Consider the following 26,918-nt stretch of genomic DNA (forward strand, 5'->3'; position numbering starts at 1 on the left):
CCAAGAGGGCAGGCTAAGAGGAATTTGCCTGTCTTCTGAGCCATTGAAGACCCTGACCTGAAACTGAGTGAGGCAAAGGTAATTGACAGGGTGATAGATTGGTGGCAGGCAGAGCAGTAAGGAGGAAAAGGTAGAAATTCCAGATGGCCACTAGAGCAGGGGAAGGAGGTCCTAAGGAATTCTTCCAGGCTGCAGAGAGAGTATTGCTTTTATGCAAAGGACAACTCAGTTGCCCTTTGTGCTGTATTGACTGTCCAAGGTTACTAATCGCTTTTGTGCCCAACCACACACACACACACACACACACACACAGTTCTGTTAGGTATATTTTGGATATAACAGAACTATTTTGGAAATAATTGTTCTCATTAATTGAATATTATGGTTAAATGAGACCGGAAAGTAGTTTTTGTTTGGAGACTTAGTGCAAGTAAATACCGTCACGAATGTTCACACCCCTGTGTCAATTGATTATACTGATCATTGTCATCTCTTTTGCCCCAAGGCATCATTTTCATTGTGAACATCGGTAGGTCATGTTCTTGAATGTAGGGACTGCCTTTTATTTGTGTTTTGATGGCATTGAACCTGTTGGGTAGCTCAGGTGTATACTTGTAGAAATGACATTCAACGTTGTTCAGTGAAAATCACGAATGTTTGGATAATAGTCTTTTTCTTTTAAGTGAATCCTTGGTGTGAGATTATTTTGTGTGCCCTTCTATGTTGATAATTAAAGGGGCACCTGGGTGGTTCAGTTGGTTAAGCGTCTGACTTCGGCTCAGGTCACAATCTCACAGTTCATGGGTTCAAGCCGTGCGTCGGGCTCTGTGCTGACAGCTCAGAGTCTGGAGCCTACTTCAGAATCTCTGTCTCCCTCTCTCCTCCCGCACTAGCTTGCTGTCTCGCTCTGTCTCAAAAATAAACATTAAAAAAAAAAAAAAAACACAGCAGAGTTCTGAGACTTAAGGGAAATAAAATTGCAGCTCTTGTATGTGTGGAACTTCATCCTCCTACAGTTACTTTCTGTATTTCTGTTAGGAAGCACTGCATTGTACTTGGCCCATGATCAGATATTCATTCTCCTTAGGTTTTTAAAAGTTTGTTTTAAGTTTTTTTTTTTTAAGTAAATTACCCTTAAAGCTCTTAAAATGTGATACAGCCATAGCATTTTATTTATTTTCTTTATTGTTTTGAAAGCAAAAACATCCAGTGGTAACTGTATTAAAATGTAAATTATGATGTGTATTGAGCAGAGAGCAGAAGGTGTTTCCAAATCGAAGTACAGGAAGCTTTAAAATGCTTGTTCATCCTTTATCAGCATTACTGAATGAATCAGCAAATTGCTAAGGTCAGCAAGCCTTTATTTTGAATGATAACAATAGCATATATTTCCAAGAATATAGAAAAATTCAGATGTAACATAGGAATCTAAATTTGGTGTTAACCAACTAACAGAATTTTAGGTCTGGAAGGTTCCCTGGGGGGTGTTTATGTCTTACCTTGTAGGTTTGAGAAGTGTTAGGTCACTGACAAATGTTAGAAGTATGTGTGCCACTTTTACCTGACTTAGTCATTATGTTATTGGGTGCAGATGGATTACTGACCACTTGGATGGTTTTCAGAATTAGGAAAATTGATTTTTCAGAATAACTGTGTCTAGTACCCCATACTAATGAGACCAAGGTCATGGTGTCTGTGCATACAAGTCCATTGTATTGGCTGTGTTTATAGTTGCCAAGCCTTGCTCTTCTCTGGCCAGTTGTCTTGTAGACACATTTCCAGCTCCCAGAGGAGGAGGCTCCCTTTTGCTCCTCCTGATTCTGGAAAAGCTAACCAAGGACTTTTCTCTGAGTGCTTGGCTCAGTGGCATTGTTTTCATATATACTAGTATAGCTGATTGCACTGTGTTTGGAGGAAAATGTAGATGATCTAGGTTTTGGATTTGTAGTAAATACATGAAGTCATTCATTCAGAAGCAAGTTCCTGCATTGAGTCAGGTACGGTTATGTTACGTGCTTGAATTAGGGCAGAAAACAAGTCAGACGAGGTTTTGACATTTAAGCTGAGACCTAAAAGGTGAGGAGTTAGCCAGCTAAGGAGTAGGAAAAGTGCAGGGGGCGGGCACAGCATGCTCAGAGGCCCTGAGGTTGGAAGGAGCTTAGTGCCTTATGCTGGAAGGAAGGAGGGTGAGGCTGGAGAACAGCAAAAGAGGGAGACAAAGGCTTAAGATAAGGTTGTATTAGTAGGGTAAGGTCTGGAGGACGGGCTAAGGATTTAGAGTTGATCGCAAAAAACTGGGAAGACATTGTAGAGTTTTGGCAAGGAAGAAGTCACTTTGTGCGAGAGTATAAATTGAAGGGGATCTAGAGGGGCTTGAGGGGATGCAGATTTTGTTGTTGTTATTACTAAGAGCAGTTGGTACTTGACTATTTGTTTACTATGGGCCAGGCACTCTGCTAAGCCCTTTACCCTCACTGTCCATGTAAACCTCATGACAACCCAGTGAGGTGCTGCTGCTGTACGTGTTTTACAGTTGGGGAAACTAAGACCCAGCAAGGTTGAGCAGCTTGCCCAGAGGTCACATGGCTAGTAAATGCCAGAGCTGGGATTTGAACCCCGACAGTGTGTGATTTTAGACTCTGTGTGTTAGCCACTGGACATGTGTTTCCCATACGTGAGATGATGGTCCGTTAGTGGTTCTTGAAATTGAGTGGATCACGACTGGAGTTTTTCTTTTTAATAGAACAGAGTAGAAATTAGAGTACTTTGCACTAGTAAGGATAAAATGTTGATGTATGAAACTTTATTTCGCTTTTTATTTTATATACCTGTATTTGCACATACATGCATTTGTAAGCTACTACAGAAGGCTGGGCGGCATTTGGCAAGACGAGAGCCAGCGATGGCTTGGACTGGCATTACGGCAGTGCAGATGAAGAGAAGCGGGTTTCAGTGTTCAGAGGTACCAGGTCTCGGTAAGAGATTGGATAGAGGGGCTGACGGAGGTGTCAGGGTGAGTTTCAGGGTTCTGGTGGGAGCAAGAGCAGTCGTGGCGTGCGTGTGCCCAGTCCGCGCTAGTGAGACCCTTCTTAGAGGGGTCCCCCTGAGTGGCTGTTGTACTTCCTGGTTCTCTGGGTTCTCGTGGCTGCAGCTGGCGGGGCTTGGGGTTGGCCTAGCACCCAAATCCGCATCTCACGGCCAATCTGTAAGCTGGCTGTGAACTTAGGAAGTGATCTGTCACCCCACACTGCCTAAACAGGAGGGTTAAGCCAAGAATCAATTCTTCGTGGAATTTGAGGTGAGGAGTGAGGGTCACACAGACACACACGTGGGCTGACGGCAGCTCCAGAGTGAAGGTATGGAACCTGTTTCTGCCGTAGTTTCCTTGGGAGCCAGAGAACATTTAGGTTGCAAGGCTGCAGTGGTAAACAGTCCAGAGTCCTCTTTTTGAAGTTCAAGTCCAGTTCATTTGCTCCTGGCTTTCTGGGAAAGCCCGTTTCCCTATTCTCACGCACAGTCTTTTAGTAATACCTGGCCTGGCTCCCCACAGGACCGCAGTGACTTTCTGTACTGTGTGTTTCAGCAGATACTAACTGGAGACAGATATGGAATAGTCAGGTGCTTGCTATGGATCCGCGTTCTTTATCCGACTGGTCTTTTGACCGTGGTCGAGATACTTCTCCCTGAGCCTCAGTTTCCTCATCTGTACGGTTGGGACGATACAGGAGCATCCATGTCAGAGGGCTGTGGTGAGGGGTAGATGAGGTAAACTGTGTCAGCACCTCAGCCTGGTGCCTGGTGCAGAATGAGAGCGTAACAAATACTTGCCGTTAGCTGTTAACTGTTTCTAGGACAGTTTCTCAAGAGACTTCAAACATATTTATGAACAAAGTCTAATGGGAAGAAGCCAGCATAAGACAGAGTTTGGACCTAAGTGAGAGAGGGTGTTAAGAGAAGGGACTGGATTCCAGAGAGGCAAGGATGGTATGAGGTCAAGGGCAGACTTTAAAGGGGTTGTTTTCAGCAGGAGAAGGGAGCCTGTGGAGGTGGGTGGGAGGGTAATATTTTCTGAGATTGTATCCCAGTTACAGTTGTCTGCTGGGAGAGACACTAACTGAAGAGAGAAGTGGCTACTTGGGAGGTTCTTGGGGACAACGGAACATTGGGGCACACAAAAGAATGGATAAGCCGCGCTAAGACCCTGAAATTGCACACCATTAATTTATAGTGACAACAGCCTACGTGTTTTTACAGTTTTGTCTGGCTGTGCTGTGTTCGGCAGAATGACGAGATGTAAAAGTAAGATTAGTCTAGTTTTAAGGGTTTGCAAGGCAGATGCCAGGAAAGAATAAAGAGGCTGGGGACTTAGGTGCAGGGATGTGGTGAGGCAAACTGTTGAGTCCAGCTTGGCTGGGGAAGTTGTACAGAGAAGGTGGAGTGGTCTGTAACACACACACACACACACACACACACACACACACACACGGTGCATAGTTCCTTTGATAGTTCTTCCTTGCTATTCTTAACAGTAATTCCCTTGTGTTGATAACTGAAATATTAAGACCAATTGCTAAAGGGAATATACTACTCTTTCAAATGGGCACAACCCAAAAGTCGAGTTAGTTCTAGTGCGTAATTTTGAAGTTGCCATGATTTTATGTGGTATGCCAAATCAGTAAATGATAGGTTGTGATCCGTAACCTTGGGTAGAGTTTAACCACATAATGGGACATTTCATTTTCATGGACTACTTCTGAGGAACTTCCCATTTTAGCTAAATTGAGACACATAAGTAGACACATAAGCAGATAGACACATAAGTAGAATAGAATTTATAGATGGCGTTTCATGTGTTTGTGACTAGAACAGCCTGTCTCTGAGGCAGAAGTCACCTGTGATCTGGGCCTGGTGTGTCTGACCTTTGGTAGTTCTCATTTGTCCTTTTGTTTTTGTTTGTGGAGTAGAGCGAATCTGGAAACAATAACGTTTATTCAGTCACTGAACTTTTGAGGACCTTGTTGTCTCAGGCAGTGAGTGAGTTCAGAAGGACAAAAAGCGAACGACAGGGATGATGCCTGTGAGTGAGGAGCTTCTCAGCCTGATCACGCCACAGTGGGGTCCACACACACACCTTGGGGGGTACTCACCACTGGCCACTGGTGGCTGGAAGAAAATACTAGAACTCTTCTAATCTGACTTTCAGTCTCTGTGTGTTTTATAATATGTAGTATGTAAGAACAGTCCTACATGACTGAAATAGGTAGACATACGTCTGTTGTGGCTCTCCTTTTTTGCTTGTAATGTGTACATGACCGAAAATTGTTTGGCGGTTATTATATGTTGGTGTGTATTTTAAATATATATACCTTTTTGATAACTTATGTTTGAACATTTGGGGAAAAGAGTTTCTATGTATGGTAAACCATGTTCTTAATGACGATGTAGTTGTACTTACTGCCCGTATTTTGTAGTGTAAAGTAGGACTTGTTATATAAAAAGGACTTGTTAAGATCTGGCTCGACAAATTTGTCTTTTTCTCAAGTCATTTTCTTCTTTATGTTGGAGGAACTTTACCTTATGTACCATGTGTCCCTTGTTACAAAGCACTAAAGGCTCAAATGTTGGGGAACAGAGCATGGAGAATGGTGGAAGGCCACATGCCTGGTCCCGTCAGTCCCATCCCAAAGGGTGACCTCTGGTGAACTATACACACACGCACGCCCATTGGCATCATAAAACGACAGGATTGGGATGCCACCCAGAAATTTCCTGGACCCAGTCTGTTTGCTCATTGTAGGTGTTTTCTCAATGTGAAATGTCTCACTTTCAGAGAGCTATGAAATCGTTGGTTCAAAGAGTTCTTCCCTCCCTCATCCTGAGAACCCTTTTTCCTAAAATTAGAAAAACTAACTTAAAACTGCCGTGAAGAACCTATTTTAAATGCGATAAATTGAATCAATGTATCTAGGTTCTCTAGAGACTTTTGTTTTCATTTTTATTTTTGCGATGGCTTTTTAAATTTATATTTGACACTGTCATTAAAAGAAATATTTTTAGGGGCTCCTGGGTGGCCCAGTCGGTTAAGCATCCTACTCTTGATTTCGGCTCAGGTCATGATCTCACGGTTCGCGAGTTTGAGCCCCATTTCAGACTCTGCACTGACTATGTAGGGCCTGCTTGGGATTCTCTCTCCCTCTCTCTCTGCCCCCACTCTCTCAAAACAAAACAAAACAAAACAAAACTTAAAAAAAATATTTTTAACAAGATTTTATTTAAGTGAGGTCTTACGTGTGTTTCTGCAGGTTTGATGACGACGAGAAGCATGCTTTCACTGGCCTTCCCGACCCCATTTGTTATGCAGAATGTCTCTGAGTGAGAACGCGGTGTTTGCCTATGAATCTTCGGTGCACAGCACCAACGTCCTGCTTGGCCTCAACGACCAACGGAAGAAGGACGTGCTGTGCGACGTCACCGTCCTCGTGGAGGGCCAGCGCTACCGGGCCCACCGGTCTGTGCTGGCGGCATGCAGCAGCTACTTCCACTCGAGAATCGTCGGCCAGGCCGATGCAGAGCTTAGCATCACTCTGCCGGAAGAGGTGGGAGAGAGGTCCATGCTTCTGGAGGCTAGCCTGGTTTTCATTGAATTGAACCTAATTAAATCTCTTTCCGTAGACTTTATTTTTACCTTTACCTTTATAAAAGGTAACGTGATAAAGTTAAAAATAGAACAGTCTCCCTTCTTGTCCTGGGGAGCTCATTTCTGTAACTTTTTTCCTAGAAATTATGATGACATGTCATACATAGAATTGTTAGTTTTGGGTGTCAGTTAACAATATTTATTGAGCAGTTGAATAACTTGACCCACTGTTATGTGACTTTTTGAGAAAATGACCAAAGCAGGGAGGGCACAGCCAATGGGTTGGGCATTGGGAGAGGTCATGCTCCGAGTGGCCACACTGTGTCTCATTTTCTCCTTTTGGACCTTTTCCTGTGATGAGAAACTGAGTGGGTTTAGGGTTCTAGAAATCATCCATCTTAATAAGACAGGGCCTCATGGAAAGTAGGAAAACACCCCATAAGTGTTCTCTTTCCCCTGTTTTCTTTCTTGAGACTGTGCATTGGTAGAAAAAAATTGATTTGGTCTCACAATTATAGAGCCTGCTTTTACCTGTCCCTTTCCCACCAGCCTGTTGCAGAGCTCAGGCATCTAAACATTTCTGTCCTTGTTATATCCTGACTCCAAGAGCCCTTTCACAGGACCGGGAGGTGCTGGTTACACTGAACTCTTATTAGAATTGTTTGCTTTTTTTTTTTTTTTTAAGTTTATTCATTTTGAGAGAGAGAGAACCAGCGGGGGAGGAGCAGAGAGAGAGGAGGACAGAGGATCCGAAGTGGGCTCCACGCTGACAGCAGCTAGCCTGATGTGGGGCTTGAACTCATGAACCATGAGATCGTGACCTGAGCCTAGATTGGACGCTTAAGTGAGACACCCAGGTGCCCCTAGAATAGCTGGCTTTTAGGTAGTTAGTAACTGCAGCTAGAAGAGCATGGAGCCTTTAAAGTTAAGAGGCGTTTGGAGAAAGTATGTAGAGCTTGTTTATGGCAGGTCGGTGTGGGCTGCTCTGTGACGGGTACTAAGTCTACAGTTTAGCTTATCCCAGCATCCATACTTCCATGAACTTGTATCAACAGTTTGGAGCATCAACAGCTTGTCAGTTCTGTGGCAGAGGTCAGCACGAATAACACAATGCCAGTGAAATGATAAGGGCCAACTATGGGTTAGCATTGGTTTTAAAAATTAGCAACACATCCCATAATGGCAGTGTTTGATGTCTTCACCTCATGTGAGTCAGACCATAATTCATGTGTCATTAAGCGTGAAATCTATGAAGTGGAGGGTGCAGGTCCAACGAATGAGGTGTGATAAGCATGCTTTTCCAGACTCCTAATTAGCGTTACGTTTTCTACAAGAATGTTTTTACTTACCAAATTAAAATGCCCATTTTATAATGATCACAAGTAAGTTCTTCATGTCTCTATTCCCCTTCTACTTTTATTTATCCACTAGACCACTTTCAAGTGATGCATTTGTTTTTATTTTGTATGTTAACAGGTGACAGTTAAAGGATTTGAACCTTTAATTCAGTTTGCCTACACTGCCAAACTGATTTTAAGTAAGGACAATGTGGATGAAGTGTGCAAGTGTGTGGAATTTTTAGGTGTACGCGATATTGAGGAATCCTGCTTTCAGTTTCTCAAATTTAAGTTTTTGGACTCCACTGCAGACCAGCAAGAATGCCTAAGAAAAAAATGCATCCCATCACACTGTCAGAAAGCAGACCTTAAGTTTTCACTGTTGGACCAGAGGGATTTAGAAATTGACGACGTGGAGGAATTTTTGGAAAATAAAAATGTCCAGACTCCTCAATGGAAACTGCATAGGTATCAAGGAAATGCAAAAGTATCATCTCCTCTCCAGGACAGTGCCAGTCAAACCTGTGAATCCATGTGCTTAGAAAAGGATGCTGCTCTGGCTTTGCCATCTCTATGTCCCAAATACAGAAAATTCCAGAAAGCATTTGGAACTGACAGAGTCCGTAGTGCGGAATCCAGTGTCAAAGACGTTCATGCTTCTGCCCAGCCAAATGAGCCTCCTGAAAATGAATGTCTGGGAGGAATCCAGGACTGTGCAGATCTGCAGGTGATTTTAAAATGTGAAGAAGGCAAATTAGCAATGGAACATGAAGAAACCAAGAAGAAAGATCCTGCTCCTCAGTGCCCATCAGAAAAGCCAGAAATGACTCCTTTCCCCCACAGTTCTTCTGCAGCCCCTCACGGGCTCTATTCTCTGTCTCTTTTACACACCTACGACCAATACGGTGACGGTGACGTGAATTTTGCTGGAATGCAAAACACAGCAGTGTTAACAGAAAAGCCTTTGTCAGGTACAGATGTTCGGGAAGAGAAAACGTTTGGTGAAAGTCAGGACTTACATTTGAAGTCTGACTCTGGCCCCAGGGAAGATGGTAGCCTTGCCTCCAGCGATCGGAGTAGTGTGGAACGGGAAGTGGCAGAACACCTAGCAAAAGGCTTCTGGAGTGACATTTGCAGCACGGACTCTCCTTGCCAGATGCAGTTATCACCTGCGGTGGCCAAAGATGGTTCAGAACAGATCTACTCCCAGAAACGGTCTGAGTGTCCCTGGTTAGGTATCAGGATCAGCGAGAGCCCGGAACCGGGTCAGAGGACTTTTACAACGTTAAGTTCTGTCAACTGCCCTTTTATAAGTACTCTGAGTACCGAAGGCTGTTCTAGCAGCTTGGAAATTGGAAACGATGAGTATGTTTCCGAACCCCAGCAGGAACCTTGCCCGTATGCTTGTGTGATTAGCCTGGGAGATGACTCTGAGACGGATACTGAAGGTGACAGCGAACCCTGTTCGGCCAGAGAACAAGAATGTGAGGTGAGGGGAAAACGTGTGTGTTGCTAAGTCCTGGTTTGACCACTTAATCGGGGTTTACTCTGGGTCGGCTCCTGTCGCACCTTTAGAGATGATATGCGCAGGCTCAGGGAGGGAGGGAGGGGGAAATCCGGAGACAGTTCTAAAACTGTGATCAGTACCAAAAGAGTGTGACGGAGTTTGAGGACTTCTGTGTTCATATGTTTCAAGCGGGTGTATTTATTTTTGTCATGGAGTGTATTCACACATTGGCTGTTTAAATCAAATGCCCTGTCCCAAAAGGTAAAAAAAAAAAAAAAGAAAAAAGATTCTGTGATCGTTACATGGTAACTCCTGGAAAAATGCACCATACGCTCCAATCTTAGTCATTGCTGCAGGATCTCTGGACTTGGGACTAGTTACTTGGCAATGATTTAACAGTGACTAGGTGTAGGAATGTGGGAGAGTTTTCTTCGCCCTACTTTTTCATAGCCGTTAATTTTTTTCTTAGTTTCCCTTAGCCAGCCATTTCAGCCATTAATTTAATGTCTTAATAATTTGGCATGAGTTAGCTGGTATTGGATTAACCTTACCAAGCTTGATCTGTGTACTTTGTGTACAAATGTTTGTTTGTATTTGATAGATGGTTTTTTGTAAAACATTACCATAATTCCAGTGATAATAAAGCCTTGTTGGTTCTCTATCATTTTCTTTGGTTTTCTAGCTGTTGGATGAGATGGGTTTGAAAGAGTGACAGGTTTTCTTTCCTCCTTAGCTTTGGAAGGAGATTATTGGTGATTTAATTTAAGAAGTAATATATGTGCATGAGTTACATCTACAGATTTTTATATGACATTTATAAATCCATATAATGGATTTTAATTTTAATTTAATGGAACTGTGAAAAGAATGTTAAAAATAAAACTTTTAAGAAATTGTAAGACATTTTGTGTAACTAATTTCTGTAAGTTTGAAAGACTAAGTAGGTTGCCAGAGAAACTGATCAGTGTTTTATATGAATAATTAATATAATTAAGCTGTCCCACAATTTTGTCATTAAAAAAAATTATCCTAAATTTTTCCGAATTTAAGTATGTTGAAGATGACATTAAAATATTCATTAGGTTTTTCTAACCATTTCTATACTGACAAGTGAAAAAGTGAAACATGTAGATTTTTAAGTTGAGTTATGTGACACTACTATTTCTTGACAGAAAAATTAATTTTCTAAAATGCTCGAGAAATTACTAGGTAGTTATACCAGTGTTAGATCAGTATCAATCAAAGTATAAAATAGATTTTTTTTTTGTTTGGTTAAACACATTAAAAACACGTTAGAAAGAGGCTTAAAGATATGTGTGTTAATTAACATGTCTGAGTAAAACAAGTTCTGTTTTTTAATTTTAAATACATGAATATTTGTGTTCATATTTTTTATTTTGCTAAAAAAATCTGTTTCTCAATGTACTTGTCTTCTGAACCCTCTAAAATAGGCTAGAAATATCAAATTATCAGTCTTTATTATAAGGGATTATATAGAAACTGGGAATAGAGGTCTGCTTTTTTTTTGTTTGTTTTTTGTTTTTTAAAGTCTAAATGAAGTTCTCTGGAAAATAGAGATGTAGATCTTCCTCTTCCGTGATGGGAGTCTAACTACATTACTCAGCAGCAATTACTAATGTTTATTTTACATTCTAGGTAAAACTGCCTTTTAATGCGCAACGAATAATCTCACTTTCCCGAAATGATTTTCAATCCTTGTTGAAAATGCACAAGCTGACCCCGGAACAACTGGACTGCATCCATGACATTCGAAGGAGAAGTAAAAACAGAATTGCTGCGCAGCGCTGTCGCAAGAGAAAACTGGACTGTATACAGAATCTGGAATCAGAAATTGAGAAGCTGGTAAGTTTGCAGGTTTCTTGTTACTCAAATTCCACCGCATCCATTCAGTTACTTTTTTTTTTTCTTTTTTGTAGAGGAAATAGCAGTTTCAATTCCTGAGTCAGATACGATACTCAATTACATGTTAATTTCAAAATTCACCAATTACCATCTTAAGAAAATAAGTTACATGATGTTTTTAGAAAGCTTGGGAGACGAAAAGAGTTTTCATAGACTCTTATGCTTATGCTAGTATTCTACATCTTTAGTGTGATATGCTATAATATGTACACTGAGAACTATTTTTGGGGGTGTGTGTGTGCGTGTGTGTTTTAACTGTCTACCTAATTCTTAGTGGTTGAGTTGAGATTGAAGAAACTCTGAAACACTTTAATCTCTTTTAAGTATCTATAAAAGCTAATGTTACAATTGTTCATTTAAATTGACGGTAGAGGGGCGCCTGGGTGGCGCAGTCGGTTAAGCGTCCGACTTCAGCCAGGTCACGATCTCGCACTCCGTGAGTTCGAGCCCCGCGTCAGGCTCTGGGCTGATGGCTCGGAGCCTGTTTCTGATTCTATGTCTCCCTCTCTCTCTGCCCCTCCCCCGTTCATGCTCTGTCTCTCTCTGTCCCAAAAATAAATAAACGTTGAAAAAAAAATTTTTAAATAAATTGACGGTAGACTTGAATAACTTGTTTTGATCGATACTGGAACCAATAAACGAACTTGGATCTTTCGTCTAAGAGAAAGAACTCATTTGCTGATATGAATAGAAAATTCAAGATTTATTGAGACTCTAGAGGGAGAGGAATGCTTACGTTATTGAATCTTGTTATTTATTCCAGCATCAAAACGCAAATTAATTGAAAAATGGATTAATTTGCACCCAGGTTTCTCTGTTCCCCTAGTGGTTGGTGGAAGAAAGCATTGTATGAAAGAGACAACTATGGGAGTGCAGCTGTAGAGACAGCAGGGAACCAGCACTGAGAAATAGCAAAAACATTCTTGGAATATTTAGTTTGGAGTCTTTGTTAATTATTGGTGAAAGTTTGAAATTGTGATTGTAGCAAGTTCTCAAGCACAAACATTCTAGCTATGAACAGCAATCAATCAGCAACATTTTAGAAAAAAGAACCTGTCTGGGGAAATGCATTCTTATTTTGTGCTGTACTGGGTTGTTATGACAGTGTTGTGTTTTCCTCCATTCAGTTCATCTTTGCCCTCATCAGAAAAAAAGAAAAGAATAAAAAACCAGTCTGTGCCTTTATATACAGAAAAATGGAAAAATAAAAATTTATTATTCATCTATTGTGGTCAGTACCCTATTTACCTGTTGTATTAATTTGGACACTGGCTGTAAGAAATAGAAACCATCTGAAGCATGAATGAATGAATGAAGGGATGAATTTGTTGTGAGGATACAGGTGTCTCATTTAGAAGCCCAAGAGTGAAGCAGGCATCGTAAACAGTATAGAATAAGAAAGTGGAATACTGCCACCAGAAACCCAGAGAATCTTCTCTGTCACCCCATCTTCATGCACCTGCTCACTCTGCACTGTGCTGCTAGATGTGGATGGGAAGGGTAGCTGCAGTGTGGCTTCTGAATAGTCTCTCTCTCTTCCAGGATCTAGTCCGGATGGACACTACAGTTTTAGTTCTAAATTCCCAAGGAGGTGAGCATCTAATTGGCTTACTTCAGCTCAGGTGTCCTTTTCTGTGACAAGAGAGAAGGGACAGATAGTTACAGCCCAGCTGCCAGGAGCCCACCTCTGGGCAGGCAGAGCACATCGCCTGCCAGGGATCTGCTCATCCAGATGTGCACCAGGCTGACTGAGCTCAGCTCAGTCTCTTTCCACTTCCCAATATCTCCAGAGAAAACATGCTAGCTTTTTCTTCTTTTTCTTTTTTCTTTTTTGCAGAGTGTCTTGCGTTATGTTTTAGCTTCCTTGAACTCACTGTCCTGTCCTTCATACTGCTCTCCGTTCTAGTGATTTTTACAGGCACACTCTAGCTGCAAAGTGTAAGGGGCACTTGTAAAGTTCAGACCTGCCACAGATGTCTCTCTCAGGTGAAAATAAGCAGAGAATGTGTTACTTCTTAGCTAACAGGAATAAGAAAGCTGCCCCTTTTCCTAGATGTAAAAGAGTTTGAGCCTTAAGTTATTTTATTACATTAAGAAATTTACTTGGAATTTAGACCCTGGTTATTGGCTGATGTTTTGGGTCTTGTTGTCTTTTTTTTTTTTTTTTTTTTTAATTTTTTTTTTCAACGTTTATTTATTTTTGGGACAGAGAGAGACAGAGCATGAACGGGCGAGGGGCAGAGAGAGAGGGAGACACAGAATCGGAAACAGGCTCCAGGCTCTGAGCCATCAGCCCAGAGCCTGACGCGGGGCTCGAACTCACGGACCGCGAGATCGTGACCTGGCTGAAGTCGGACGCTTAACCAACTGCGCCACCCAGGCGCCCCAAGGGTCTTGTTGTCTTTTGTAAAGAGAGAAGGACCAACAGTAGAGTGGAGAATATGGAGGAGTGCGACAGATTTGTATTTTTTAAATTGAGAGGGTACTTTCTGGAAACATGGTCAGTAGACAAGCAGTATTTCCCGGTATTTATATTCTGGGTGGTATTTTAGTGAACCTACTTAAGGGAAATTACTTGTTTCGTAATGAAACAGCCATGGTGATGTAGCCAATAACTGGTTAGGTTAACATATAAATGAATTCACAGTATATGTTGCCCTGATCTGGTGATTAGGTGAAGGGCCCATATTTTAGTAAACTTTAGTCTGTGGCTATTGGCTGCAAACTTTTTTCAGTTTGTCGTAAGAGTAATAGCATAATAGACTGGATGGAAAAACACATGAAGAACAGTGTTTTGATCACGGTAAGAATAGTGATTCTAAAATGTCTTCACGGTAGATTTGTAGAATAATTATCATGTATAAAGGACACTTTAATAGTCTCAATGCGCTATGAAAGACAATGGGTGATGTTAGTTCAAATTCAATAAATAAATGAGTTGTAGTTTTCAACAAGAAGTCCTGTCAGAATCTAATAGAACCTTTGGAGAAAAAGAAAGAGGTATATTTATTTGGTGGGTAAATTGATGGTAATTACTTTTAACATTTATGGTGTATTAGAGGTTAGGCATTGATTTGTCATTGCATTTACTATAAGGATTTTGAATATGAATAATCTATAGACCAATAACATGACTTTTTTTTTAACCAATAAAGTTCAAGAATCATTCAATTTTTGTTATGTTTGGCTTACAAAGCTCTTGTCTTTAAGGATTCTTTACAAGGTCCATGTTTCTTCTTGAACATTTCTTGAGAAATTAAGAACTAGTATGTTTCTAATAGTATTTTTGCCTCAAGGAAAGGTAACCCTGAAATGAAGGGAACTTAGCTTTTTTTAAAAATTTAATTTAATTTCAACTAATTAATTTATTTATGAGAGAGCACAAGTGGGAGAAAGGGGCAGAGGGAGAGAGGGCAAGAATCTCAAGCAGGCTCTCTGCTTAGTGTGGAACCTCATGTGGCGCTGGATCTCACGACTCTGGGATCGTGACCTGAGTTGAAATCAAGAGTCAGACACTCAAATTGACTGAGCCACCCAGGCACTCCGGGAATTTAGCTTTTTAAAGAAAAAAAATTACCAAAGTGTATTTCTCTTAGATGTTATCCAATATTTATTGGTATCAACGTATAAGTGATCAGAAATCAGAATATTCACAAAAGCACTTGGATTCAGACTTGAGGTATATAGACATCATTTTGTTTCATTGCTTTTATCTATTGTGATGGTATAGGAGTACAAAGACCTCATCTGTCCTTAGTATTTTACGTCTTGTGGTGAAGATTGTATTATTTTATTGAAAATAAACTTGTTTTGGGGCGCCTGGGTGCATGGTTCAGTCAGTACTCTTGATCTTGGCTTGGGTCCTGATCTCACGGTTCATGAGTTTGAGCCCTGTGTTGGGCTCTATGCTGACAGCAGATTCTCTGATTCAGCAGATTCTCTGTTTGGGATTCTCGGTCTCCCTCTCTCTCTCTGCCCCTCCTCTTCTCTCTCTCTCTGTCTCTCTCTCAAAAATAAATAAATATTAAAAAGATAAATCTGTTCTAGCCACGTGCTGCTGGCTGCTCTGAGCACACGCACACTGCCATCTCCAAACACACCCAGTGAGCCCTTCTGGAACTTGCCCATTGCCACTCTGTGATATCCTTGAGCAGCACACCTTGAAATGTGGTCTGTGGGCAGTTGGCATCAGAGTTATCTGGGAGTGTCCCTTTGAAAATACACGTTCCTAAAAAATACTAGAAAAACTTAAAAAAAAAAAAAAAAGCACATTCCTTAATCCTACCCTACACCTGTGGGAGGGTCCCAGAAACATGTGTTTCATAAATATTTCCAGGGTAAATCTTCATTCACATTAAAATTTGAGAGCCTGTTGCACTAGGGCACAGAGGTCAGATGGAGGCTTTGGAGTCAAACATCTGGAAATGGTCCCTGGCTACTTGGTAGCTTTGTGGCTTGGGGAAATTATTTTACCTCTAATACCCACCCACATTCCCTTATTGGTGATACGGAGATAAGGATAGTATCTCCCTCAGGACTGGTGCAAAGATCACATGCCATTATACTGCTCAGCACGTGTCCTGGGCCCAGTAAATATTAGTAGTTGTATTTTAAATTCCTCTTCATTCTGTGAACATCTGCTGAGCATACTAGATGTTGTACGAGTTACCAGGAAATCAAAGATGACTGAGATACAGTCCTTGCCAATAAAATGCTTATATTCTCACAGGGAGAGATTTACGTGTTCTCATGTTTTCCTGAGATTCATCTTCCTCCCCTGCATTCTGAAAGCTTCAAGCTTTTAGAAGAGTTAAGAGTGCAGTGAACAACCTCATGTTGACTCAACAATTATTTATATTTGTCACATCTGCTTTACTTCTCTGTTGGTCTTTCCAGCCACGTGTGTGTCCCTGCTCTCGTTGTTTGGTCTGTCCGTCTTTGTCTCTCTCCTTGTCGGTCAGTTTTGGTCTCTTTCTAACCACAGTTAGTTGATCTCGGTCCCAGTGTCTTTTCTCAGTCGGTCTCTATTGCTCTGCTTTTATTTTCTGATTCATTTAAAACCTACCACATTATGACATTTTACCCCTAAATACTAAAGCATGCATCTCCTAAAAATAGACATTCTTACATATATTTATCTCATATCTTTACCAATAGTTTTATCATACCCGAGAAAGTTAGTAGATCCTCAGTATTATATATACTCCCTATTCAAATTACCCTAATAGTTTCCCAAATATATTTCACCTATATGCTTTTTTCCCCCTCCAAACTAGGGTCCTTTCATCACAGAACATTTGGTTGTGCCTTTTTAGTCTTTCAACCTGAGACCCCCACAACCCTTTTTAAAATCATGATAACTTTTTGAAGAGTCCAGGCCAGATTTCTCATAAAATGTCCTACTTTTAATGTTTACCTGACTGTTTCCACTTGGTTTTAACTCACTCCTCCATTCTTTGTATTTCACACAAACTGAAAGTGTAAGTTGTTGAATTGAGATGAAACCTGAACTGGTGTTGTGTCCTTTATGGTATGCCACGTGGTAGAGGGCACACTGTGTCAGGTGTCCTACCTGAGCAGATGGGAATTGCCAGATCATTTTCGAGATTCTGTTTTTTGCCTCTGTAATTGCTCATTAATCTGTGACGTGTTACTTAGGCACTTTAGGAATAGCCTCTTCCCCACGACTCCTACATGTTTTGTTTTCTAGCATATGTTGGTGGCCTTCACAATGGGTGTTGCAAAATAGTGACCTAATTCTGTTGTTGTTCCACTTACACACGTGCTTGTTACTCCTCTTTTATTTGTATCCATTTGTTTGTTTGGTATTCCTCTTTTAAAGGGGACTTTTCTTCCCTCCTGTTTGCCTCCCTCCCGCCATGCCATGCCTTTAGTATCACTGTGGACTTAGGGATTGATTTTTTTCCTCATTTAATTTCTCACAACCATAATCGTCATTAGTCTTTTTGATGTTGGTATTTTTTCAGAGTTGGCCAGAGAGAGGCCCCTCAGGCTAGCTGCTGTGTCCTTTTGACATGACCCCATTAGTGCTTCTGTGCTGCCTGGAATAATCTGTCACAGGCTCACCCTGTACTTTGCTTGTCCCAAGATTTGGAATCATCTTTATCCAAAATTCCCTGGTTTCTTTTAGCATGCTTGCTGCTGGTGTTAACTCCTTCTGGGCTCTTTGAGGGGACAGAGTGGGAAATGTATGTGTGTTTGTGTAACTCACGAGTGCATTCAGTATATACATCACCTTGGATAAATAAAAGTAAAAAAGTATAATGGAACTCATGAGCCAGGTAGATATTTTCAATCAAACTTTAGCAGTATAGAGCTCTTGTCTTTGCTTCTGTGTGTGTTTTTTATCTCTTTACAGGGAAAATCTTAGCTCTCAGTTATAGTAATATATTTACTATTTGCATTGTGTGAATATATATTTGTAATGTAATGATTGCTTGTATATAAGTATAAAGCAAACAGTAAACATGATATTAAAGTAATAGTAAATATAATTATGCTGATATAAAGCAAATAGTAAATATATTTATTATGGTTATAATAATTATGATTATGTTAAAATTTGTAATCATATATATAATAGTTACAAAATTACAATGTCAGAACTACTAGTAACAAGAAACAGATTAAGTAAAATTTAAGATTTCTTTGCCTTTTTTTGTCCTTGAATATATTCCATAGTGGGGCACCTGGGTGGCTCAGTCGGTTAAGCTCAGTTAAGTCCAACTTCGATTCAGGTCATGATCTCATGGTTTGTGGGTTTGAGCCCCGCATCGGGCTCTGTGCTGACAGCTCAGAGCCTGGAGCCTGCTTTGGATTCTGTGTCTCCCTCTCTCTCTGACCCTCCCCTACTTGTGCTCTGTCTCTCTCTCTCTCTCAAAAAGTAAATAAACATTAAAAAAAACTTTAAAAATATATATTCCAGAGTATTGAAGTTTAAAGTTTAAAAGTTATTTGAAGTGATTTTTTTTCTCTATGCTAGCAATTTGATATACAGTGAAATTAATGTTTCTGCATTTATTACTACGATTTACTCTTCACCTTTTTTGTGTAATTTCTGAATATATAAAACATTGATATGGCTCAAAAGTTAGAACTGTTTAGAGAAAGCTGTACTCCAGAAGCCTTGATCTCAGACTCTCCCTGTACCCTATTTGTAACTCTGCCCTTTGGGTAACTCTTTTCATTAGTCTCTAATTTTTTTCTTGTGTTTCTTTTCTGAAAACAGGTAGTATTTTATGTTTATTCTTCTGATCCTTGCTGCTACGTAAACAAATTCCATATGCGCTTTTCCGTATTTCACTCTTTTCACTTAAGAAGTGATTTCCAGGAAATATTTTTCTTAGTTCAAAGAGGCTGTCATTGCTTTCACAGCTCTGTATATTTGGCCGTGACTGCAGAGCAGTATCACGCCAGGTTCTTCTTGGTGGACATTTGGGACCTCGCGGTGGATAACTGTGCACGTTGTTTTTTCCTGCTGAAGGAGGTGTCTCTTTAGGATAGGTCCCTGGAAGAGGGTAAATAGCTATGTCACTTTGTTAGATATTAATGAATTCTGCTCTGCTGGGGTCATAGCATTTGCCTTCCTGCCAGCTGTGTGGGTGTCTGCCCCCAGCCTCAGCAAGAAGTTTATTGTCCGCTTGGGTTCTTCACAGGCTGATAGGGAGAATTGGTATCTCGGGGTGGCTTTTGCTTTTGTTTCTCTTATGAGTGAAATTGAGCATTTGTATTCATATTTTTAAGGGCCACTTGCATAGTTCCCTGACCTGTGTGTTCAGAGATTTTACATCATAAGGAACCACTGATCACCATTTTCTAGTAGTGAGTACTCTTTGACCTAAAACATTGTCACTGTCAGCTAGCCCTTTGGGTGCCAAATTCTTTCACTCGTTACCTTTATTGGGTGAGTTCTATTTAAAATATTTTTAAGTTCTTCTATTTGAGTGAATGTTGTACACTAGCTGTTGAAAGTGTGGATTTGGATGTAAACTTGTCATAAAATGCAGAATGGTTCTAGAACACCAATTTTATTTTTCTTATAAATCTGTGGTTAAAGCCACAGAACCTCAGACTTGTACTTTATACGATTGCATTCTAAGAAAATGAAAATACATTGTAAGATAGGTAGCTGGATGCTGGTTGTATGTTTAGGAGGTGTCTTTTTTTTTTTTTAATTTTTTTTTTTTCAACGTTTATTTATTTTTGGGACAGAGAGAGACAGAGCATGAACGGGGGAGGGGCAGAGAGAGAGGGAGACACAGAATCGGAAGCAGGCTCCAGGCTCTGAGCCATCAGCCCAGAGCCTGACGCGGGGCTCGAACTCACGGACCGCAAGATCGTGACCTGGCTGAAGTCGGACGCTTAACCGACTGCGCCACCCAGGCGCCCCTAGGAGGTGTCTTTAATTAAAGATGTCACGAAGTGATTAAGTCGAATTACTTTTATTTAATGATCAGTTATTTTTTAAAATATTTATTTATTTATTTAGAGAGTGGGGGAGGGGCAGAGAGTGAGGGAGAGAGAGAGAATCCCAAGGAGGCTCCATGCCATCAGTGCAGAGCCCGACAACAGGGCCTGAACTCACGAACCGTGAGATCGTGACCTGAGCTGAAGACTCTTGATTGAGTCGGACGCTTAACTGCCTGAGCCACCCAGCTGCCCCTTAATAATCAGTTATTAAACTGAATTCTACTGAAGTCAATTTGTGTTTTAAAATTAGAGTGGCCTGGAAAAATCAGCCGACTGCCTAGAAACTTACCTGTGTAGGAGTTAAAAGTGCAGAGGCACAGCTGGGGGCATTTAATTTATAGAACTAATCATGGTGGCATTGCAGGGTTGTACCTGTTGGTTTTAGTTGTTGTAAAGAAAGAAGCAAGACATCTTGTATGGGATGTACTTGAGGAGTATAGTTATGTCACCCTTTATTTAGTGGGGTGGAAGTCGGGAGAATGTTTAAGATTATTGGTGTTTATTTTATTTTTTTTATTAAAAAAATTTTTTTTTTAATGTTTATTTTATTTTTGAGACAGGGAGAGACAGCATGAATGGGGGAGGGTCAGACAAAGAGGGAGACACAGAATCTAAAACAGGCTCCAGGCCCTGAACTGTCAGCACAGAGCCTGACACGGGGCTCGAACTCACGGACCGCGAGATCATGACCTGAGCTGAAGTCGGATGCTTAACTGACTGAGCCACCCAGGTGCCCCAAGATGATCAGTGTTTAAAGAGATAGAAGTTATAAAATATTTGTCATCTTCATAGTATCTATAGATTAAGTGGCAGTTCTCATTTCTGGAAAAAAGTACAGATTTTCATTAATTTGCTTAACCACGTTTAATTTAAAAGACCAGTCAGTAGTTAAAATTTCGTCTGTCGCTATTTAGAAAGGAAACTCATCCCAACTTTGATAGAGGAGTCTATGGCTGAGTATTGTTGTGACTGAAGGAAAATACTTCTTATTTTCTTCTGGAAGCTTTGTTTACGTCCTCATTTGGATTGGCTTCTAGGAGGTCATAAAAAAAAGTGGGTGCCGATTCCAGTAAATGTGTTACTTCTTGGATAGGTAGTAGTAAGCACAGGTCATGCCCTCTAGGCACCTGCAGACTCATTTTATCAGAAGCCTACAACTGACAAACTTTCTGTTACCAAAAGTATATTTCTCTTCTGTTCTGTTACCAAGAACATTGGTCTTAGTTTTACTTATTTATTCATTTGTATATAAAAATGTATATATTTTTGACCTATACCTGTATTTTCAAAACAGAACAGTTGTATAAAGATCTGAACAAATTGGAAAATACTTGACAAGGTAAAATTTACTATAGGACTCTGTATTCACCACACATTTTCTCAAAATAGTAGATGGCCTTGAGATATTTAAACACCTGACTCTCAGTAACTGGGTTCACATACAATTTTTTAAGAAAAACTTTTATGTAAAACAGTAGCAGCACTTTTATATAAAGCAAATTTCCTTTTACCCTTTTAGCTGTTTTTGTTCCAGAAAAGAATCTATTTAAAGGATGGTCATTGTGCATTATCATTCTGAGACAACCTGCCTCAATGTTAGCTTGCAAACCTCTGTTCTCCAGAGCCTGTCAGTGGGCAGAAAGCCAAGAGAGTTGTCATAAATTTCACGGGAGAAACCTGTGACCGTCTACCAACATTTATTTACTCTTTGTTTATAAATAGCTTGATTATTTGGTTTCCTAGCTCATCCTAGGTAAGCAGCACTGCAGGGGTAGAATAGGAAGGATAAGGTGGGACAGTGATGGAAAAAGCCTTAGCAGCAGCAGCAGCAGCAACAAGTGACGGTGGACAGAAATGCAGGAACCAGGAAAAGTTTGAAAACATCCTGTGGCAGGCGTTCCTACAGGGATAAAAGCTTTAAATAGTAATCATAACAGGAACAAAAATAATAAATAAGAGACACAAAACTCATCCCCAGGTTCTTCACACCTTAGTAACTCACTCCCTAGTAGCTTTCTGACTCTGGGCATATTAAGCTCTCAGTCCCATCTATAAAATGGGTGTAATATTACTTAAATCAATAGAGTCATGGTGTGAATGATGTGGTTGAGACTGCATATTTGAAAGCATTTAGCACAATATCTGGGACAAAGCAAATGCTCAACAAATGTTGGTCATGGTTAGAATCCTGCAGGGAGTGGAGCTGCTGTACTTGTGACCGGTGTACTCGTACTTTTTTTGGTTGTTTTCCATCGCAAATGTATGGTCCACTTTCGTTTACAATCTGTAAATCCAAAAAGCTCTGAAAACCTGGCAAGTTTGTCATAAACTGTTTTGACTGGAAAAAAACAAACAAACAAACAAACAAACAAACAAACAAAAAAAACTGACGCCAGGCTGTTGTCAAGTCTTTATTTCTCCTACTATGTGCGTTATTTGGTATTTTAATGTGTTTTATTTAGAAACGTAAAGATGTCTGACTCTGGGGTACCGCCCCAGACCCTGCTGGAGGGAGCACATGTGCATCCGTATTGTCTTTCTAAAATCTGAAAAATTCTGAACCCCAAGATACATCAGAGTTTTGGATGAGGGATTATGGGCCTCTGGGTTATTTAAAAAATTTTTGTATTGAGTTGGAAGTAGAAATCCCTGGTGGTCTCATTTAATGAGAAGACCCAGGAGATACGAATGTTTGGTTACTTCAGAAATGTCGACTGAGCTACTAAACACAAGTCCTTGTATTCTCTTTCCCATCTCACAGCAAAATGAAAAGGAGAGCTTGCTGAAAGAAAGAGATCACATTTTGTCAACTCTGGGTGAGACGAAGCAGAACCTAACAGGACTTTGCCAGCAAGTCTGTAAAGAAGCAGCTCTAAGTCAAGAACAAATACAGATACTCGCCAAGTACTCTGCTTCAGATTGCCCACTTTCATTTTTAATTTCCGAAAAAGAAAAAAGTACTCCTGATGGCGAACTTGCGTTACCGTCGATTTTGAGTTTACCTGAGGGGCCCCCCGCGGCACTCCCTGCCGGGGAGCCAAGCCCTCGCCATCCCCATCCCGGCCTGAAGGGCGGGGGGTCTGCGGGCTGTGCCCCCGGCGAGTCCCGGCTTCCTGCCGCCCCCGAGCAGGCCGGGCCTTCGGAACCGTGCCGGCAGGGGGGCGGCATCTCGGACTTCTGCCAGCAGATGACTGATAAATGTACTACTGATGAGTAAAGTCGCATTCACTTGCGGCACACCGTCTCGTTTTCCGCTGCAGTTTTGACGTCTTAAGAGCAAAATACAGCCTCTGACTCTTAACAGTATTGGTTATTGGCCCCCGCTGGCTTTGCTGTTAAGGGAATTCCTCTGAAAGCAACCCTGACTTTCCCCTGATTTCCACGAGATGCACAAATTACATGCCTCCCGGATCCTGAAAACTCACATGTGAAACTGTTGTAAGGCTTTAAAAACTACGTTTTAAAGAACAATCACTATTGGTAGTAACTCTTCCCATATGCAAAGTGAATTGGACAGTGAAAACTGCAGCGTGTCAAAAGTTTAACAGCTTGAAGCGTCTGCAGAGAGTTCCTGCTAAGGAAGTGGCCTGCACAAGTTGCAGAACCTGACCTTTCGCACGACGGCGGTTTAAAAGAAAATGCCTCCCCGAGTAAGGCCGGTAGAGCTCCGCCGTGTGTTGAAGTGGATGTCAGCCGTCTGAAGACTTGTGCAGAATTGCAGGGTGAGGAAGACAGTGTCTCGCCCGAATCCTGGAGCTTTGCTCTTCTCCCACCGACGCCACGGCTGGCTTGGCCTGCACCGCGACTCCTCAGCTATGTCGGGAATACGCAGGACACAGAGGCACGCGGTCGGCCTGGGCAGAGGCTTCTGCTCCTCCCTCCTCGGGGTCGACCTCAGAAATGCTGGCGGCATCAACAGTAGACAAGTGCCATTCTCCCCCCTTCCTTTCTTTCTCTGCAGTCTCTACCACATCTGGGTCCACCGTGATCTTTCTGGTTCCTGACATTCTTTTCCTTCTGGAAGAAGTACGACTTGGGACACAGGCATGAGGGGGCACGCCGGCAGCCCTGTCATGGCCTCCCTAGACTCCCGGAGGGCTGCCCCAGACACCAGGCGCTCTGCCTTCCCGCCACGGGTCACGACCCCTGCAAGAAAAGCAGACCTCGTGGGGAAAGAAAACTGCTTACGTTTATCAGGAGCGGCAGTTCATTTTTCATCCTATTTCTGACGTCCTGTGGTTTACTTGTAAACAGCATTATTGTAGAGGAAAACGTATCTACACACAGCCGTGCAGGTTTGTGAAATAGGACGAAGTTCAGTCTCGTTCCATTGTGGATTTGGATCTGGAAACCAGACTTAATCTCTTTCCCTTCCCCGGATCTGGTGTATAAGGGCACACAAATCACTTTGACTTGGGCATTTCGTGATCGGTCTTTGTGTTCACTCAGTCCCGTTTTAAAATAAAGCTTTTATAGTCCCAGCACTTACCCCCCCCAACATTTTGCAGGGGCTCTCAGCCATTCTGGTGTTTGAGAGTCCAGTAAACCTACAGAGTATGAACCTTCTCAACAGTGTTTTAAAGAAATTGCATATATTCACATTGGTAGAACCTAGTTTTAAAGGGTACGCAGGAGTAATTTATCATGTTTGGATTGGAAAAGTACTTAATTTTACCAAGATCAGATACCTGAGAGAGAGGCTTAGCAACTGCATCCCGAGTCTGGTGAAGGGCCTGTGTAGCTAACGTGGGAGCCCAGCACCCACAGCAGCAAGTCTAGCAAGTAGACCTTAGTCGTGACAGCATATGGGGACCAGAGTTCATATTTCGGAGTAATTTATCAAATGTTACCCTTTCCGATGGGTGGGTGGGGGAGATATTGCTAGTATGTTTTCAGTGATTTGTATGTTATCTCTGTTATTGACTTAGTTGTAAGACAAAACTAGTTGGGCTTGTTTATTTTCTAGAAGCTTTTATAAGAGTACTTAAGAACTTGTCAGGGAGAATAATTCTATGATAGTGCATCCCATACTACAGAAGAATCGCGTGTGCATACCTATATATATAGATAGATAGATAGGTAGATAGATAATATCCCCATGTAGCTAGCTCTTTGATACTTGTAATTTAAAATTTTAACTCCAAAATATAAAATAATATAAAAACTTTTCTGGTTTACAAAATGTAAAATCTTATACAAAACCAATGGAATCCTTGATTTCCTACCTCAGTGTCCACTCAATTGTCATATCAGTTTGTGTATGTGCAAATGTCACATAACCTTTTGCTTTAACTGCTACTGTAAATAACTGCTTTGAAAGGTTACTTAATATTTTATGATACATCCTAGTTGTCTCAGAACTTAAATATGATTTTTAAGACACTTGGTTTAGATTTCTCTCTACATATAAATAGTTTAGCATTAAGGGTTTATTTTGATGATATTCTGATTATTGGCCAAGTGTGATATTTTGTAAAATACAGCATTACTTTTAATAGCCAGCATGTAATACAAGTAACTACACTACCTCATACCTACATGATTTTCAAATTGTAATACAGAGGGACAGAGAGATAAAGGATTTTATCTTTGTTTTTCAGCCATAAGGTAGGGAAATTTTCTATATATTGCATAGCATTACACATTTATGCCTATTTTAACATTAACTTCTAAAGAAGTTTTTTTCTAAGAAAGTTTGTTATGATTTTTTTTTTTTTGGCTGCCGAAGACAAGTGACAGGATTATGTATATACAGTGTATATCTTTTCCTTCATGCAGAATTCTGGAAAGGTTTTTTTCAGTTTGTATATTGCATATTTACATGATCATTGTTCCTTATTTTATGAATTGGCCTTCTCAATGATTGGTGATTTTTAAAAAACTGTTATGTTATGTCTAACTCCATAAAATAATATTACCTTAAAATTGTTTTCGTTATTTGAATGCTACAACTATAGCAAATAATTTGTTGTTTAATTATTACATTCAAAACAAATATGGTTATAAATTAAACCTTGGTTCTCCATCTGTAAATTTTATAACCTAACATAGCTTAATGCTTAACCAATTTTAAATAAGGAATTAAATATATTTGTTGCAGTAGACGATACAGGTTGCATGTGGACACTTTGCCACATTAGCAACTTGGGGAAAAAAGTCAAACAAATAAATGGCAATGCTATATTGAATTCTCAGGTCAACTTTTTTCAGTTTTGAAACATCTATTTTGAATCTGTAAATATTTTAAGTGTTTTATTAGGCATGTAATAAACTATTCTTTGAAATCTATTGGGCAGATTGAAAATACAAAGCCATAGTGGTAAAAGATGGCATACTGAGGGTGAAATAAACAGAAATAATAACATCTATTGATTTTTTTTTGTATCTTTCATAACATAATTTTCTAATAATGCAATAAAACCACTAAATTTATATATCCTGATCCTGTTAAGATTATGTTTCATTAAAAGACAACTTTCATAGTATTTAATTTACATTCTTTCTAATGTGCTTATCCAAATGTAGCAAAACCATAAATGTTAGATATTGGTGATAAATTGACAGATAAATAAAATTATTTAAAATTGCTTCTAATTGAATAGAGTTGTACACTCCATATCCGTTTTCTCACCTCTCATGTGAATTTACTAATGTTAGTCTTTTGATCAAAATCAGTATGACTTAGGAGAAAATCTCTCCTATTTTATCATGCCTGAAGAAAAATATCCCCATCACTCAGATGGTTAAGGAGGCACAGATTTTAGCCTTGCTACTGTTTTACTTAATCTCAGTCTTTGGATAGAGGTGTAGGGCTTTTTTTTTTCTTTTTTTTGAAAATTTTTTACGTTTTTATTTTATTTTTTTTGAGAGACACAGAGTGCGAGCAGGGGAGGGGCAAAGCGAGGGGAGACAGAATCCGAAGCAGGCTCCAGGCTCTGAGCTGTCAGCATAGAGCCCCACGCAGGGCTTGAACTCACGAGCCTTGAGATCATGACCTGAGCCGAAGCCGGACGCTCAACCGACT

The 26,918-nt window shown here is 40.6% G+C and overlaps 1 protein-coding gene across 3 annotated transcripts in view; it reads left to right on the plus strand.

Annotated features, from left to right (window-relative positions):
- Window positions 1–26,488, plus strand: part of BACH1 (BTB domain and CNC homolog 1) — a 44,364-nt gene extending 17,876 nt beyond the window's left edge. For all 3 annotated transcript variants that reach the window (XM_030328590.1, XM_030328592.1, XM_030328593.1), the window contains exons 2-5: window positions 6,303–6,596; window positions 8,114–9,463; window positions 11,138–11,344; window positions 22,656–26,488. In XM_030328590.1, the coding sequence (XP_030184450.1) occupies window positions 6,363–6,596; window positions 8,114–9,463; window positions 11,138–11,344; window positions 22,656–23,111 (2,247 nt within the window). In that variant the 5' untranslated portion in view covers window positions 6,303–6,362 and the 3' untranslated portion in view covers window positions 23,112–26,488. The remainder of the gene's footprint in view (window positions 1–6,302; window positions 6,597–8,113; window positions 9,464–11,137; window positions 11,345–22,655) is intronic.
- Window positions 26,489–26,918: the final 430 nt, after the last annotated feature.

This window comes from Lynx canadensis, chromosome C2, assembly GCF_007474595.2.
Source record: "Lynx canadensis isolate LIC74 chromosome C2, mLynCan4.pri.v2, whole genome shotgun sequence".
NCBI classification, from domain to species: Eukaryota; Metazoa; Chordata; class Mammalia; order Carnivora; family Felidae; genus Lynx; species Lynx canadensis.